Below are 16,217 nucleotides of genomic sequence, written 5' to 3'. Positions count from 1 at the left end.
ATACAGGGCTTATCCAACCGCATTTATCACATGAAATAGAAATTGTGTCCCACTGAGTGATGTAGGCTACTTTATTTGTAGAATAATAATGTTTCCTAAAACATTGATTGTACAAAATATACAATCTGTAATGAATGGCTTTGTCAATAATATATTGCTTAACACAAACGCTTTCACTAAAATAGATTGTAAATATAACTTGCCTTTAATTCTAGGGAACCGTATGCATTACATTAAAGTACATAATATCGCACCGCTGCAGTGGCCTAGTGGTTATAGCAATCGCCTCGGATGCGGGAGGTCGTGGGTTCGCTCCCCAGCCGAGTCACACCAAAGACTTACAAAAACGGTACTAACAGCTGCCTTGTTTGGCGTTCAGCAATAAGAGCTAGTGTTAGGACTGGTCGGATTGCTGTCGGGATAATGTGACCGGGTGGGACATCATGCTACATGTCTGCAGCATGATGCCCCAGTGCTAGACATCACTGTAATCTGCCACACTTCAGACATCATAGCAATATGACTGAACAATTGTTAAAGCTACGTTACAAAAATCCAAATCACATACACACATAATATCGTAGTTCGTGATTTTATCATTATTAAGTAAATAATAACGCTACTTATCAGTTGAGTATGCGTCAAGGTGAAGTGAGAAAATAAATGAAAAATACATTTGTAGATGAAGTAAAGAAATATGATAACCTGTCATCGTAGTATAAGCTGTCAGGAAAACTCTTCTTCTTTGCATCCTTTTTAAAGTACATAACAAGGACGATGATTATTAGAATTAACAATAATCCCAGCGGAATCCCAACGCCCAGGCCGACTTTGAGGTTGAAATTGTCTGCCAAAAGATATAAATTAATGTATATTTACATACATTTCATGCATCATTATGTTTATAATTTTGTCAAGTATAACCATAGAATACGTAAAACGTACGTATTGCATCCTTTTGTCTAACCGCATCACAGAAGATCGGTGACATATTTAAGAGAGGTACATATGTGAGAAATTATTTATACCAGAACTCGAGGGTTGACCAAACTATTATTTTAAGAAAGGCATTATATTTCAAAGTGGGCAAATATAATTCAGAGCCATACTATGAAAATTGGCAGATCCTGATCAGCAAAATGGACCTACATGTTATAATATTCCCAATAGAACAATTAGTCTTTGATATCAGCTTACCTGATACTGCCCTTGGCCTGAAATAAACAAAAAACAATTAAATATATTATCACTCACATTGTTTTCTTGGTTTGTTTATTCATACTTGTAGAAACAAATTAATTATGAACCAAATATATAAAAAGACGTTAAATGTAGGAAAAATGTAAAGGTCTTTTGCATTTAAAGAACACATTTTAAAAACAACACAGTTTGTAAGTTTAAGCTAAACAAAATGTATTCGACGCGATCTGATTCAGCCTTTATTATGTTAAAACAAAGTATGTCTCTGAAACAGTGAAGAAAAATAAACTCAAGTTGACAATGGTGGCTCAGCTTTATGGTTCGGAAACAATCTTTATTTGATATAAAACCATTCTTTTTCCCAACCATGGACGTTCTAACATCGTTTTCATTATAATTTATTGTATAGATCCTCTATGAATATACTCTCACGGCATTAGATGATGCATATTCATTAACCCCTTACAGCGAACGTTGATTTTATGTCTTAAAATGATTATACCTACTTTTTATAAACTTACCGTGTTTTAATATTTTTAAAAAGAAATATGAGCACAGTAGAATTGAATTTGTCTTCTCGAGCAGTGCCTTGATTGTTGTTCATACAGATTGATCTTGTATAACTACCACATTTTGCTCCCTGTTGGCATAATCAGTTAGGTTTGCTTGGACTAACATACGTTTTCATTATGTGGCACTCGTTTGCTCTTGTAGCATATACTGAAAAAATGCTCATATACTTCGAAAGGGAAATATGTTAGCTCGCGAAACTATTGTGAAGATTAATTAGTACATAAATACCTGCAGACTGGTTTATTCTCCTGAAGGCTACAATCTTCATTATGTTTACAGATCGTAAGAGATGCAGCTGCCTCACACCGGTCCTTGCTTACTATGTATGCAATATAGAACAATTAGTTTTATATAATGTTAAATTTGATTTTATGAGATTTATAATAATTTGACTAGATATAGCTTGCTTTTGCTTATTTGTATTAATGTGGTATACACCTTTGCTAAACAATCTGTGCGCGTTGTATGAATATTGTTCGGGGACTAACTAAATTGACCTATTGATTTTATCTTATACTCAAATTCATTTGTTTACTTGCTATACGTGTACATTTTGTTGAATATAAATAAATATAACGATTCACAAGTGGAACACTGTCATGTTAGAAGACATGTAGTCTTTTCAATTCTAATACATATGCATCATCAGTATATTCAAAAGAAGAATGTAGCTGGAACACATTTGATTTACAGACTAGAAATTCAATTTTGGGTCATGGGTCAAAACGAGTTTCATTATTTTAATTTTAGTGTTAAATTTCCAAAGTATGAGTCAAGATGGGATTGCATTATAGTAATCTTTATGTTATATTTCCAAAGTAGGAGTCAATAGGAGTTTACATAGTATTTGTCTTTGTGTTAATTTTCTAAAGTATGAATCAATAGGAGTTTACATTATATTAGTCTTTATGTTTAATTTCCAAAGTATAAGTCAATATGGGGTTTACACTATTTGGGTCTTTATGTTGAATAATTATCAAGAGCAGGAAGAACACAACTCATATTAATACAATAACGTTTACTAACGTATTGCATGCATTATGCTGTAATACCTAATTGTATAATGAAACTCGTTTTGACCCATACTTTGGAAATTTAAAGATTAGAATAAGTTCTGATTTAATTATATTTCATGAAACATAGCTAAACTCGTATTTCAAGGAACATAATTAAGGTTTTAAATTTGTTGCCAAATTGCTAGATCATATAGCATTGATCATTTCTCAAATAAAATTGAGCTGAAGACAAACGTACTTTATTTTCAAAACTTGAGGAAGTATTAGCACTAATTTATTTAGAACGAGTTGAGATATGTCATCATTTGGTTTGCGCAGTATATATTTCTGTAAAGAGTGTCAATGAAGTAAGATGAACAACTATTGCGAGATACCATCTAGAATAAGACTAAATTATCATCTTTGCTTACATGTCTGTCCGTTAGTTGCAATGGATTTAACACTAACATTTTCTTCATTTATGACAAACGTTTCATCATAAGCTTCCAACAGACATATCAAAAAAGACGTTTTGGCGCTGGGTGTATCTAGCATACGTGCGCGATACCTTGCTTTCAAACTGCCCGTTCTGGAGAAATATAGAAAAATAATAAACAAGAACTACATTTCAACGTGCATGGAGTGAACATTAAATATTAAACCAATACAATCAAACATAATACAATATTTAACCCACTGCATTATATTTCCTCCACTTTAGTTCAGAAAGGATAATTCTATATAGCTTAAATGTTTGAAGTGAAACCAAACGGCTTTAAATAATAGCTACATATTATTAATTAACCTGATTAAATCAGCGTTAAAGTAGTAAAACAACGACACTGAATGACGTGAATGAAACGTATATTGCAAATATATTGCAAATCAACGTGGATAGGTTTCAATACTATTACAAATGCGCAATTACTTGTATAATGCGCACTAAAACTTAAATAGATGATGCTCATGCAAAATAAATTCATTAAAGTGAGTACAAAACAAAGTACTTATGAGATAATCTGTTTATAAAAAGGCAACACAAGCCACGTGATATTTAATTTGAGTTCAGTAAACTACTAAAATAATGCCTTCATTCAGAAATCACTAATTGTAATCATCCTACTACCAGGGTGGACACATCCAGTATGCATCAATGATATATTGATATATGTAATTTGTTTTCGAATCATGTTGTGGCATATTTGCACACGCAATTGGACGACTGATAATTTCAAAATATTTCAAACAAGATTATACAAATATTTTATTCTTTGTTACCTTTCTACTAATTTGGGAACAAAAGTGAAACCTGGTCATTGATACAGGTATTACCCATCTATGTGCACTACTTTAGAGGTACGTTGTTCATTGCAAATAGGAAATTCTTATTTGCACCTCTTTCGTTTTCTTTACAGAACACAATAAATTAAGAGAATCATTGATATTATAATCCCTCTTAAAGTCACGATATTCCCAAACAAATACAGGTACATTCAAGAAATAATATAGTGCTATCGATTTCAGATATAATGATACGCTTATGACATTCTATTAAATTAGCATATTAAATTAAGCAAAATTAACTTCGTCACCTTAAGCAACGAATATTTATAAATGAAGTTAGAGATACTTTAAAATATGTGATTTGCCGTAATAATTGATGAGAACTCAGAAAAACATAACTAAACCTCTGCGAATAATAATATACATTGTATGGAAGGTCCCTTTAGAGTATTCATGCGTAAGCAAATTCTAATGATTTATATAACGGATGCTATGTTTTCTACAGGAACGACACACATTACATGCCTATAGCCCAGTTTGATATCATCATTTACCTCCCTTAAAGAATAACTCTATAGTCATCATTCATGCAAAAAGCGTACATTAGTTACTTCCAGGGAGTATTGTAACAAATAGATTTACACAAAGGAAAAGTTGATCCATCAAATTTAAACGTTACAAGTACGTAACATAAACGCTCTGAAAAATACCATTCTATACTTGAATCGTTAAACGTCGACTGATTTAAAACATCTGATGCTTTTGAAATCGTCTTTCAGCAAACAATAAATTGCACAATGTTTCACTTGCTCTTACTTTAAGATTAATAAGAGAGCCAATTGCAATGAAACATAATAATGTATTGCTATCAAACTGGATCACGTTCAAACAATGTGGACTAGACGCTTAATAACATGAATCTTTGAACTAAATAAAAAATTATTTTAATAAATTGTATGTGCAGTTTCTTTGCTAACATACATGTTTTCCCTAGTTTTGTATCAAGTGATAGAAAGTTTGCAAAAACTTGAGGGGCCGTACATTTAAATATGCGGGAGAAATAGAGAAACATATGCCATTTATAAATTTGCCAGAGCACTTATCCTTCCTTTTCGATAATGAATAACTAAATCTTGAAAATAGAAATTACACATAACAACAACAGCAATAACATTGCAAGCTTGTGGAGAAATATGAGGTTGGAATTTATGTTGAGTACATCGATGAGACAAATATATATTAAGATTGAAATAAAATATATAAGAACATGTTGGGGAAGTACCAAACCTTTACTGGTTTTTTTTCAATCTCGGCGACAACTATATAGATGAAATTGCAGATACAGGCAAATGAGACACCCGACTTATCTGCACTTTGAGAAGTTATGCAACTGAATATACTAAGTAGACTTTTCCTTTTCTTAACATAAAAATGTTTTTGAATGAATCGTGTTCAGAACTATACACCACTAAGTACTTATCACAAGTACGAATCCGGTTACCAGAACCAGAGTTCATGATGGTGTAAATTTAAAAGGTCATGAACCTACAGTTGCATTTCAAAGTTACCTTAAAAACCTTTCGGTAAGTGCAGATGACTGCAAAGCTATCGAGTTGAGAACGAGAAAACAGTCCAAATGCACATAATCGAATGCTGATAAAATTGGTCGATTAACTTTGTCAAAATTTGGGATAATTTGTAAAAAGCTACCAAACACTCCACCCAACGCCATCTTAAAGATAGTCATGGAATACACAAATTCCACATGTGACAGTGAACCGCTCCGGTGGCCTAGTGGATAAGCGTCCACCTTGGATGCGGAAGGTCGTGGGTTTGATCCCCGGCCGAGTCATATCAAACACTTACAAAAATAGTAATATCAACTGCCTTGCTTGGCGCTCAGCATTAAGAGGTTAGTGTTAGGACTGGTCGGCCTGATGTTAGGATAATATGACTGGATGGGACATCATGTTATATGCCTGTGGCATGATGCCCCAGTCATATACATCACTATAAATTGCCACACTGAATACATCGTAGCGATATGAATGAACATTTGTCAAAGCTACGCTAAAAATCAAAATCACACACACACGGGAGAGTGTGAAATGGGGCAACAGTCATGAAACAGCTGCGCATAGATTTTATGTGAAAAGAGTCTGGATCAATCGCAAATTTCCACACATAGGTTGAAGTCCTTCATATTATTATCAGGTGCAGGGACAACTTACAATTTCACAATACAAATGGTGTGACTTTTGTGTGTGGACCTTAGAAGAACGTTCAGTGGAACGTAATTTTTTGACATTGAATTTTGGGGAAGTATAGTCACCATGTAGAATGAGTTTCACCGCCATGCAGTTGTCCATGATTTTGTAATAGAGATATTAAACATGGAAAATAAATAATTGATGCATAATTGAGTATTGTCAAAACAAGCAATGAAGTCTTAGTTGGATACTTTTAAAAGAAAAGAAAACAAGAACTGAAATAGTATTTTCAGATTTTTTGTGCTAATCAATTTATGTTACATTCAATTGTGATTTCTAGTATAAATGTATGTGTGCATTGTAATAAAAACCATTAAGAACTAATACTACTTCAATACATCCTTTTTGAGTAAATTTAAAGAGGGATATTCATGAGACTACATTTTTAGGTACAAGTTAAATCAATGTTATCTGCATATCTTTACCACTTTTTATGATTATTTCCAGAATAACCTGACCTAAAGTTCATAACAGTATTGATATATTTTATGAAAGCATCCACTGATATAAAATTAATACAAAGTGAATATTTTAGTCATGATTTGGAGTTTTGTGCTCAGGAGATTGATAATTATTGCCTATGGTTGCGGCTGAGAAAGCATGCAACTCATAGTGCTCGCCACATATAAATAGTGATGTATGCCATGTGTTCCTGTGTGTCCGTCTATCCACAGAGCACATAAAAGAAATGGCAATCTATTCAATAAGTATCCTAGCCATTGTTGGAAATTGCTCCTAGTAAGAGGCGGTTTATACTCTTCTTATCGTCGGCAATGGAGAGCACGTCAAGGGACGTCATTTCAAGATGCTCTTACCGAACTGGGCTATCGGTATGTACGCTATGTGTGCTCTATAAAAGTTACTCAAGGAAATTATTTCAATATTAAAATGGGGAATGCTAATCCCCTAGTTCTGCATATTATTTTGTCATAATGTATTTTAATATGTATAAGGGACATTGTAACTACTTACGTTATATTGGTTATTTCTATACCGATAAAATCATCACCAAGATTTCTCTTGAAATATTCTGAAATCTGAAATGAACATTATTGAGCAGAAATGCAAATATATGACCAATGCTTGACTCGAAATGCTAAATATATACTAAAACAATTCTCCACTTAAGAAAAAAACATTTGTCTGTATTTACAAATGCATCCTGGATCCTACAGTATTATTTTGAACTATAATTGGTACATTTATAAGTATTGCGATAGTAAACATGCATAATGTGTTATATTATTCAAATTCACTAATCTCTCTCTCTGTCTCTCTCTCTGTCTCTCTGTCTCTCTCTCTCTCTCTCTCTCTATATATATATATATACACACACACATATATATATATATATATATATATATATATATATATATATATATATATATATATATATATATATATGTGTGTGTGTGTGTGTGTGTGTGTGTGTGTGTGTGTGTAATCATTTCATTAAATAAACAGTTAGTACAAATATTTCTGCCTAAAGTTTATAAAACGTGACATGGAATAAATTGGGTAACTTTGTTTCTTTCCTTGAATTTTTCTCTCTTTCGCGTGCGTGTGCTTACCGTTGTATTTAAATGACTGTGGTACTTATTATACGTATCAAAGTCACTCAAGCTCTCATTTGTTAGGTTAAAATTGAAAACGAAGGTTAATTCTGCGGAATAAACTCCTGCAATAGCTTTACAATCATGACCATTTCCTTCATAGTCAGAAAAGCACGCACAGTTAAAGCTCCCATTTATGTTTCTGCAAACTTGTGTACAATTATGTGTTTTCTCGAAGCACTCGTCGATATCTGTAAATAGAACGTGATAATCTATTTTATTCTCACAATTCAAAAATATAATGTTATCGATGCACTGAAATGTTTAATTTTATAAATACGTAAAAACCGTCTTTTATATACATGACAAAACATTGGTTAATTTCGATCTTTAGACTCCATTGGCGGTCTAAGGTACACAATTGACATTGTTTATTGGAAGCACGTTCCACATAACACTTTCTACATCACACTTTCTAAATATCTAATGATATAAATGTCGCGAGGAAGGTTAGTATGAGATAAAGCTAGTCCATGAAGGCCAGAAGGTGTTGATTTTGATATTTTGCAAACACTGGAATATACCAGTCAAAATGCATTTATTAACGAATGTTACTCAACTTTTTATAATAGCACGCCAATAAAAGGAAAACATCATGATAATGTAACTTAAGATGTTCTTTGCTACAATGTCCATCATGAATTATACAAACTTTAAACGCTATTTATTTGTTCCCAGTGTGAAGAGTCTGGTCATTACCTTTTTCTTATCAATATTATGCAATGGCAGCCCATCGCGAGCATTATAATTGAACCTATCTTTAATATCCAAATATTTCATGAACGGTGAATATGTGTATCAACTATTGCTTTGATGTTAGACAAGTCGCAGCAAGCGACTCATGTTAACTAAGCAGGATTCAATCTATCAAAGAGTACCTTGGACAGCCCACGTGCTAGGTAAGGGGTCATCGAGTCACTCAAGTCTACAAACGTTTTGAATGGGGAGCTTCATAATTAGCAGTCGAGTTCCCCATTATACATTAAGCATCCAGCTAAGGTTCAATTTTGATGAGTTAAAAAGAGAGTGTGAGAGCATACCATATTACGAATTGGTGTCACTCAGTTTACATAAACATGAGCAGCGATCTGGACCATCCATATTCGTGTATCAAAACTCACTTGAACAGGACCAATACTTACGCATTATATAGATGACGGATAAGGCAGGCCAGAATAGTGTATACACTTTGTATGTAAATCTCTAATGATCATGGTGTACTTTAATCTATTTACCCAATGTTATTGGAAACATGTATACTGAAATATTTTCTTCTCTTTTGTGGTACTCCTTATTATGTTCGATAAGGATTATTCGTTTTCAACTGCTCTTTATTCTTTACGATTTTGTGTAAACATAAGTCGAGCCCGCCACTCAAATCGTCATACTGAATATGCGACAGAGTTCGACAGAATTTTTTTCATAGTACTTCTGACGAAAATGTAGTCCTTTGGGTATAATTAGTACACAATGTGCAAAACAAACATAGCTTAGTACTAAAATGTATTCATTAATATCTGAAGTAGCTGCATAATCTTTAACAGCAGGCATAGAAAATAATAACATTATCAGCATTTCTGAACTATTCAACAGTTTCTCCCCTCCCGGCTTGTTGCATATTGGTATATGTTTGAACAATTTGTATTAGAACAATAGGCATGAGGTTATAAAGGCGAAATTTCACATTAATGTATGTAAGAATAAGAAAAACAATAGCAGACAGTGAATTCACAATGGAAACCAAAGATAAAATTTATTATTCATACATCAATATGTTTTTGCTGGTATCCTGAAACAAACGCAAATCGAAATGTTGTCCTGAATATACCTATGTTAACGCTAGTATGAATGAAAGCACCTTGCAAAAAAAATGTTTTGGACATTAAATCGTTAATTTATTTATGCATATGAAGACACAATCAGTAAAGCCGAAGTCTGTGACCTAGAACATTAATTAAAATATCAACCATTATTAAACCTGTGCTACTTCAAAAGATAAAAGCTGGTGTTCTCTGAATGTTAAATCGGAATGAAATCGATCTCTAAGTCGACATAACTATTCCTGCATAAAAGAAAGGAAACTTCCGTTTAGCATTTGTCATATGAAATCTCTAATTTTCCAGAAGACAAATGTATGTATTAAGATGTTATGTTAACCCCTTTATGTTATAATCATCAATGCAATTATACATTTACATCAATGCAGATTTCTAAGAACGTATAATGCCTGGCACTGATTTGTATATGGGGTTAAGAACGTCAGAAGTGTTTCGATCATAGGGATACAATGAAAGTATTGAGAACAGAATCAGTTTGTTTTCAATTGCAAACTTATCACGTTGTGGATGTTGTGATGGTTCAGGAGGTATAGCTGAGCTTCGTCTTGTCTGACCAAAATGAACACATGCACGTTAATTATTTAACGCAAGTTGCAACATTATTATGTCCTGCAGAGAAATCACAAAATATGGTACTTTCTTATTATATTTGAGCATTTTCCAGAGCTCCTTAAAACACAAGAGGGCAAGCCTATCAAATATTCCGTTGACCATTTATATATTCCCAGCAAAGAACAATTGCGCAATGCCCCGTCATAACCTTGATTTAAACATCAATAGTTCCACACAATTCAACATATGTAATGACGAATATAGATCCTCAGAATGTATCACATATAAATTATTTCTGTTTCGCTCAGTGTATCTATAACCATGGTTGCAATTATTATGCCAGCAGAGAAAGTTAAAAACACATGTAAGTTATGATATTTCAATCTGCTTTTACAAGTGCTTACAGATAACAAATAATAATCAACTTAAAGCCACATATTATACTAAACACAGCAAATACGTATCGTATTGACCCTAAGTCACTTAATTATGAAACAGATGCGGTTTGTCCTCTGAGATGAAGTTGTATGATGAAACCGTAACAGTACCATGAGCAAAGACGATACTGGCTGTATTGCTCAACCTAATATATACTAAATTCAACTCTCATCAGATCCTTGTGTTCATACACACCTTGCAAATGTAGCTACGTTTGTAATTTTCATTTAGACAGAAACTAAATGTGTTAAGTGAAGTGTCTGAGTGTGATATTTCATCGCATAACATATCACTCATGTAATCGTCATAAAATTATCCCCCTATTTAGATTCATATGTGACCAATTCATTTAATTTGTAACTCCTATTTGCTTTAGTCTGGACATGTATAGAGAATGTATTATATTGTTCGTTTTGTCTGTATTTTCTATATTGCAGTAACGCTGTTGCCTACAACACCTGATTTATATTCATATATTTCGTTATGCGCTCATCTTCGTTTATAAGATTGACTGTTTCTATGTACATATGTATTGCGTCTTTAACTATGAATCGATGACCGTAGATTGCAGTGAGCTGTAAATAGGAAGTTGGCATGTTTTAAACTCACCCTTAGTAACGAACATGTTTACAAGCTGGGCGTGATTTCCCAATAGATTATTAAGTCATTTGGGTTCTGTTACGACGTGGGATTTCTTGTGTGAAATACATCAAAGTAGGAAAATATTGCAGCATAGACCCTTAGGGTGCATATATGACCAAATAAGTGGACAAATAATTATTTCCTTTTTTGATTGTTCTTGCTTTCAAATCAGTCCGCATATGTAGTAAGTGTAGACTTTAGACATAATTCGAGATGAATAGATTGTTTGAATTATTCATTGAAACTACAGAGAACACGTTGACTTTGGACTAATATATTGTTCTTGGATTAATTTGAATTCGTTAAAAGGTATTCTTTAAAATGCTATAGTGATACAGACTGACTACTGATAATTCAGCATATTCAAGGATATTGGTACATCAGCGCATTCAGGACCTGAAATTCAGTCGAACACTATTATTTTGGATTAGTAATATAAATTGTTCAGTATAAGTTTGGATTTAATACTGTAAGTGATTTTTAAATTTTATTTTCGAACTTAGATAATACAATTATGTGTTAAGCTTTAAAAACAATTGATGGTCTTACTTCTTTCTATCACTTAGTTTAAAGTTGAGGAGTAGCAATACTTGTGGAAAATTAAAAACTTAATGAATAGATTAATAATGACACTGAATGTATTGCTTAAAATGTTTTAAAAAATGATTGGAAAATTCTTAATTCAAAGAGTTTTCTTAATAAGTAAACCGCTATTGCGGAAATAATGTGGTTTTTTTTTTATTTGTTTTGGAAAAATTACATTTAAAGGAATACTAGGATTGCACACTTTTTTCATAAGTATTGCACATACAACCACTATAATTAGCACCATATCTACATCTCAAATAGACAATGTCTACCCTGGCCAGACATGCCTTTGAATTATCCCACCAGAATGTGACTTTGGATAATTTACAGATAATCTTTCCATTAATTACTGCAAATAATGAAGTAGTTACATCCGTCTATACCAGATGGCATCGTTGTCATTCAACACTGGAATGTAGATGGAGAATGTTTCATACCTAAAGCATAATTTTATTGGTGGAGTCCATCTGGCGTTTCAAAAACTTCTTTTTTGCTTTATCCGTAAGTGGAATATGATAGTATCATTTTAATAGGTCAAACTTGGTGACATATTTAGCCTTTCCAATTTTGTCAATGCAGTCATCAATTCTTGGAATCAGAAATAAGTTTGTTTGGTGATACTGTTAGATGTTCTGTAGTCAATGCACTTACGGACAGAATTATCTGCTTTTGCTACATGAATGCCCTGCGAACTCCAAATCCTTGTGCTTGGTCCAACAAAGTCTGTATTTAACAAATATTCAACTTCTTTTCTCAAGCATTCCTGCTTGAGACGATTCACCCTATAAGGATGCTGTTTAATAGGTTTGGAATCTACAATGTCAACATCATGGTAGATTTTCTTTGTTAGAGTTGGATCATCTGGGAACAAGACCTAATTTTCACATATTATCGGCTTTAGCTCAATTGTTATTGTGGGTGTAGATGCAGACCTTTCTTATCCATATTATTTAATACTTCAGAATTTTTAAGAATGGTTGAACCAAAGGCACTACAATCCATTTGTAGGTGATCATTTACATTTTCACTCTGTTGGACAGGAGCAACTAAAATTATATTGACTTATTTACAGAGCCATCTCGATTAACATGCTCTTTAAACATATTTACATAAATGGTGACGGAGTTAGTTTTGTCTCCGCCTCACAAGGGTATTAATACAATTTAAGACACTTTCTTTCTAACTTTGTAAGGACATACTACGTAACCTGAATAGAAGTTCGAACTATTGATAAGAGAGAGAGATCATTATTATTAGGTATAAAGATCATTGTCTGTGTAATTTTGACCTGCATTTATTGTATGTTTGAGTGAGTGGACAGGCGGTTATATCTTACAGCTTCACATTCAGACACATACTCTGAACTATTTATGTCGGAAGCCTCTTTAAAAGAGGTTTGTCTTTTAACAATTCAGATGGTACATGGACAACATCTGCAAAAGATAGCTCATAAGTACTAGAACTGGCGAATTGCCAAATATAACAATATCTTCAATAATTAGAAGAATCGGTTTCCATTTCCAGCAGACAAATATGATGGAAAATCTTGTGGTAAGTCTTGGAATGTCTCAAATTACCAGTTAAATGAATTTCATAACCAATATTAATTTCCTGTTTTTATGACTTAGGCAGCACAGTTGATAGCTCACTGACCCCTCGTTGTCAGGCGATACATCAGATTAACTCTAATTTATGATAATGACCAATTTTTGACAAAAGAGACTGTTAATACCTCTGCAGACTTCGCTTTGCTAATAGCTCTTTCAAACAAACATGATATGTGAGGATATGTTTCCTTGTCGACGACAAAATGATTGTCGTTTGTCACCCTGATTAAAATAAGAAAATGAGTAGTTAAAAGAGGATCACAATGACAACCACCATTTGATTGATCAGTAATAGAACCAACGGAGACCTGATGAAAAGTCTGACATGCGTGAGAAGCTAAATCAAAATAAAAAAGTTAAACTAACTCGTTTTGTAAACCTTAGCAAACATTTTAATTATCAATTTCATAAATGAACAATATGAGACTAACTTGCAGTATTATGAAGTGAATACAAACTAATCCTTATGCTGGTACATGAAAATCCTAAATTAACGAAACGTTCCTTATATATTTCAGAAGTGGAAATGTCCTTTGTCCGCCACTAATTGTGACGTTGTCACGATGGAGTCGTCCAGAACTTCTCGTGAATAATATCAAAGCATAACATTAAATATATCTGCAGACTTACAACAGGAACACAAACAAATGAGAACGATTCCAAAGCTTGGAATCATAGTATTTCTCAGTTCTCTTATTATATGCACCTTATATTACGAATATCATTTCACGAAACACCCCACGTGACAGATTAATCTACTCATTATGCGTCTAAATTGTATATTCGTTTTACCTACATAAACCAATGGGAAATTGCTGAATTCGTCTAGACATATCGACATCACATCAGTACTTTTAACATACTCGGATAATGCAAGCAAAATCCTACTAAGGATATACTGTATAATTTACAGCCGCTAATACAGATTTTAAAATTATATAAAACCGTGCATACATACATACATACATACATACATACATACATGCATACAATGCTTATATATATATATATATATATATATATATATATATATATATATATATATATATATATATATATATATATATATATATAATTACATACATCCCAAAAATGTATCAACGCCATTGTACGTTTACAAAAGATAAATACCAAGATACCCCATCATGTGTTTATAATATTGTAACAAATACATATTATTTAGCTTTCGTACGATACGGTTAAAAACAGAGGAATGCTTAAAATAATCATGCTAAGACATAAAAAAAGATGCACGCATATATGGTTAGAAATGTCTTTTTTTTCATAAAATTCTAACATTCAAATTGTATGCTGTCAAATGATGAATATATTATTTACAAGAAGTAGAGGAACACCAGTTTAATAGTATTACCTTCGCGAAGTAGCAGGTCACACATAAAATGGTAAAATCAATAGTCGTTAAGAAGTATTTATAATATATGAGCTTTGGAGAATCTAACCAGAAAGTAAACTACACCGACACAGGAAGACAAGAAAGACAAAATACCATATAAACATCAAATACTCCGATGAACTCCTTTGAAATGGTCGGTTTAATATCGCGCCAAACAGCAAAATGGGTTCTTTATGAGAAAACATATTCATCAATATTGTGATCAATATATTAACACACTCAAGCATCTTGATCTCAAACTAACAGCTGTGAAGAAATCTGTAACTTTGCGCTTTTCAAGTCACATATTACATAACAAGACATAATTAGTAATTGCTCTGCATGTTTTTGCATGTGGTAGAATAGCCAACAGTAAATATAACCCAGTCAAATAAAATTCAGGGTTTACTTTTCAATGGTAAATTGGAGTATGGGCCATAACAAACTATATCATTTGGCATACGGTGAAAGATTACTATTTTGTTATTAAATCTGCTGAGAAATACAAGTTTGGAGATTATGCGAAGAGGTACTGTTTAAAGCAAATGACGTGCGGAGCACATTTTTTAGCAAAATATACAATCTGGGAAATAATTTACACTCATAAATGTAAGAATAACATAAACACAAAATAGGCGATGCTAGTCTAAACATTTTGATTATAAACTTAAACTGCACATCAATTCGAGGGACACAGCTTTCAGAATTATACGTACCAGTGCATTTAATGCCATCTCCAATATACCCTGCTTCACATCTGCAAGTATAGTTCCCATTTGTGTTTACACATATTTGTGTACAGGAATCCGTGCCCTCCAAACACTCGTCAGTATCTTAAAATATAAATATAAATACATTGTTTTTTTTATGATTATTTTTCTCCATACACGGAGAGCTAAATAAACAGAATAAATAAAGATGAATTCAATATAATATTTGTCATAATTTTTGTTCTCTTGAGTAAAGTTACTGACTTCAGAAAATGAATATACATTATAATAGAAACAGAAAGTAATTAGCGTTTCCATAGTCAGGGGCAAAATATATGTACAGTCTATTTATAGCAAACATACGCTACATATGAATTTGTCACACGTGTGTATGATCCAAATCACGTTGGAATTGATACTTTCGTACTCTATCATTAGCATTTGATAATTTATTACTTTATTTGCCTTCATCACATCATTATTGACCTTTCAATATTTTGTCACTTTGTAATGC

At 32.6% G+C, this 16,217-nt stretch overlaps 1 protein-coding gene across 1 annotated transcript in view; it reads right to left on the bottom strand.

The window, feature by feature from the left end:
• The window catches only part of LOC149791512 (uncharacterized), a 66,205-nt gene that overhangs the window by 8,981 nt on the left and 41,007 nt on the right, over positions 1-16,217 (bottom strand). The window contains exons 32-38 of the mRNA XM_089969438.1: positions 15,710-15,826; positions 7,894-8,126; positions 7,295-7,359; positions 3,200-3,357; positions 2,002-2,092; positions 1,198-1,214; positions 706-847 (exon numbers count right to left, since the gene is read on the bottom strand). Coding sequence (XP_089825564.1) covers positions 706-847; positions 1,198-1,214; positions 2,002-2,092; positions 3,200-3,357; positions 7,295-7,359; positions 7,894-8,126; positions 15,710-15,826 — 823 coding nt within the window. The remainder of the gene's footprint in view (positions 1-705; positions 848-1,197; positions 1,215-2,001; positions 2,093-3,199; positions 3,358-7,294; positions 7,360-7,893; positions 8,127-15,709; positions 15,827-16,217) is intronic.

Source organism: Sinohyriopsis cumingii, chromosome 9 (genome assembly GCF_028554795.1).
Source record: "Sinohyriopsis cumingii isolate HCF-2022 chromosome 9, ASM2855479v2, whole genome shotgun sequence".
Taxonomy (NCBI): Eukaryota; Metazoa; Mollusca; class Bivalvia; order Unionida; family Unionidae; genus Sinohyriopsis; species Sinohyriopsis cumingii.
The sequence above is the reverse complement of the archived record's forward strand: the minus strand, read 5'-3'. Positions and strand labels throughout refer to the sequence as shown.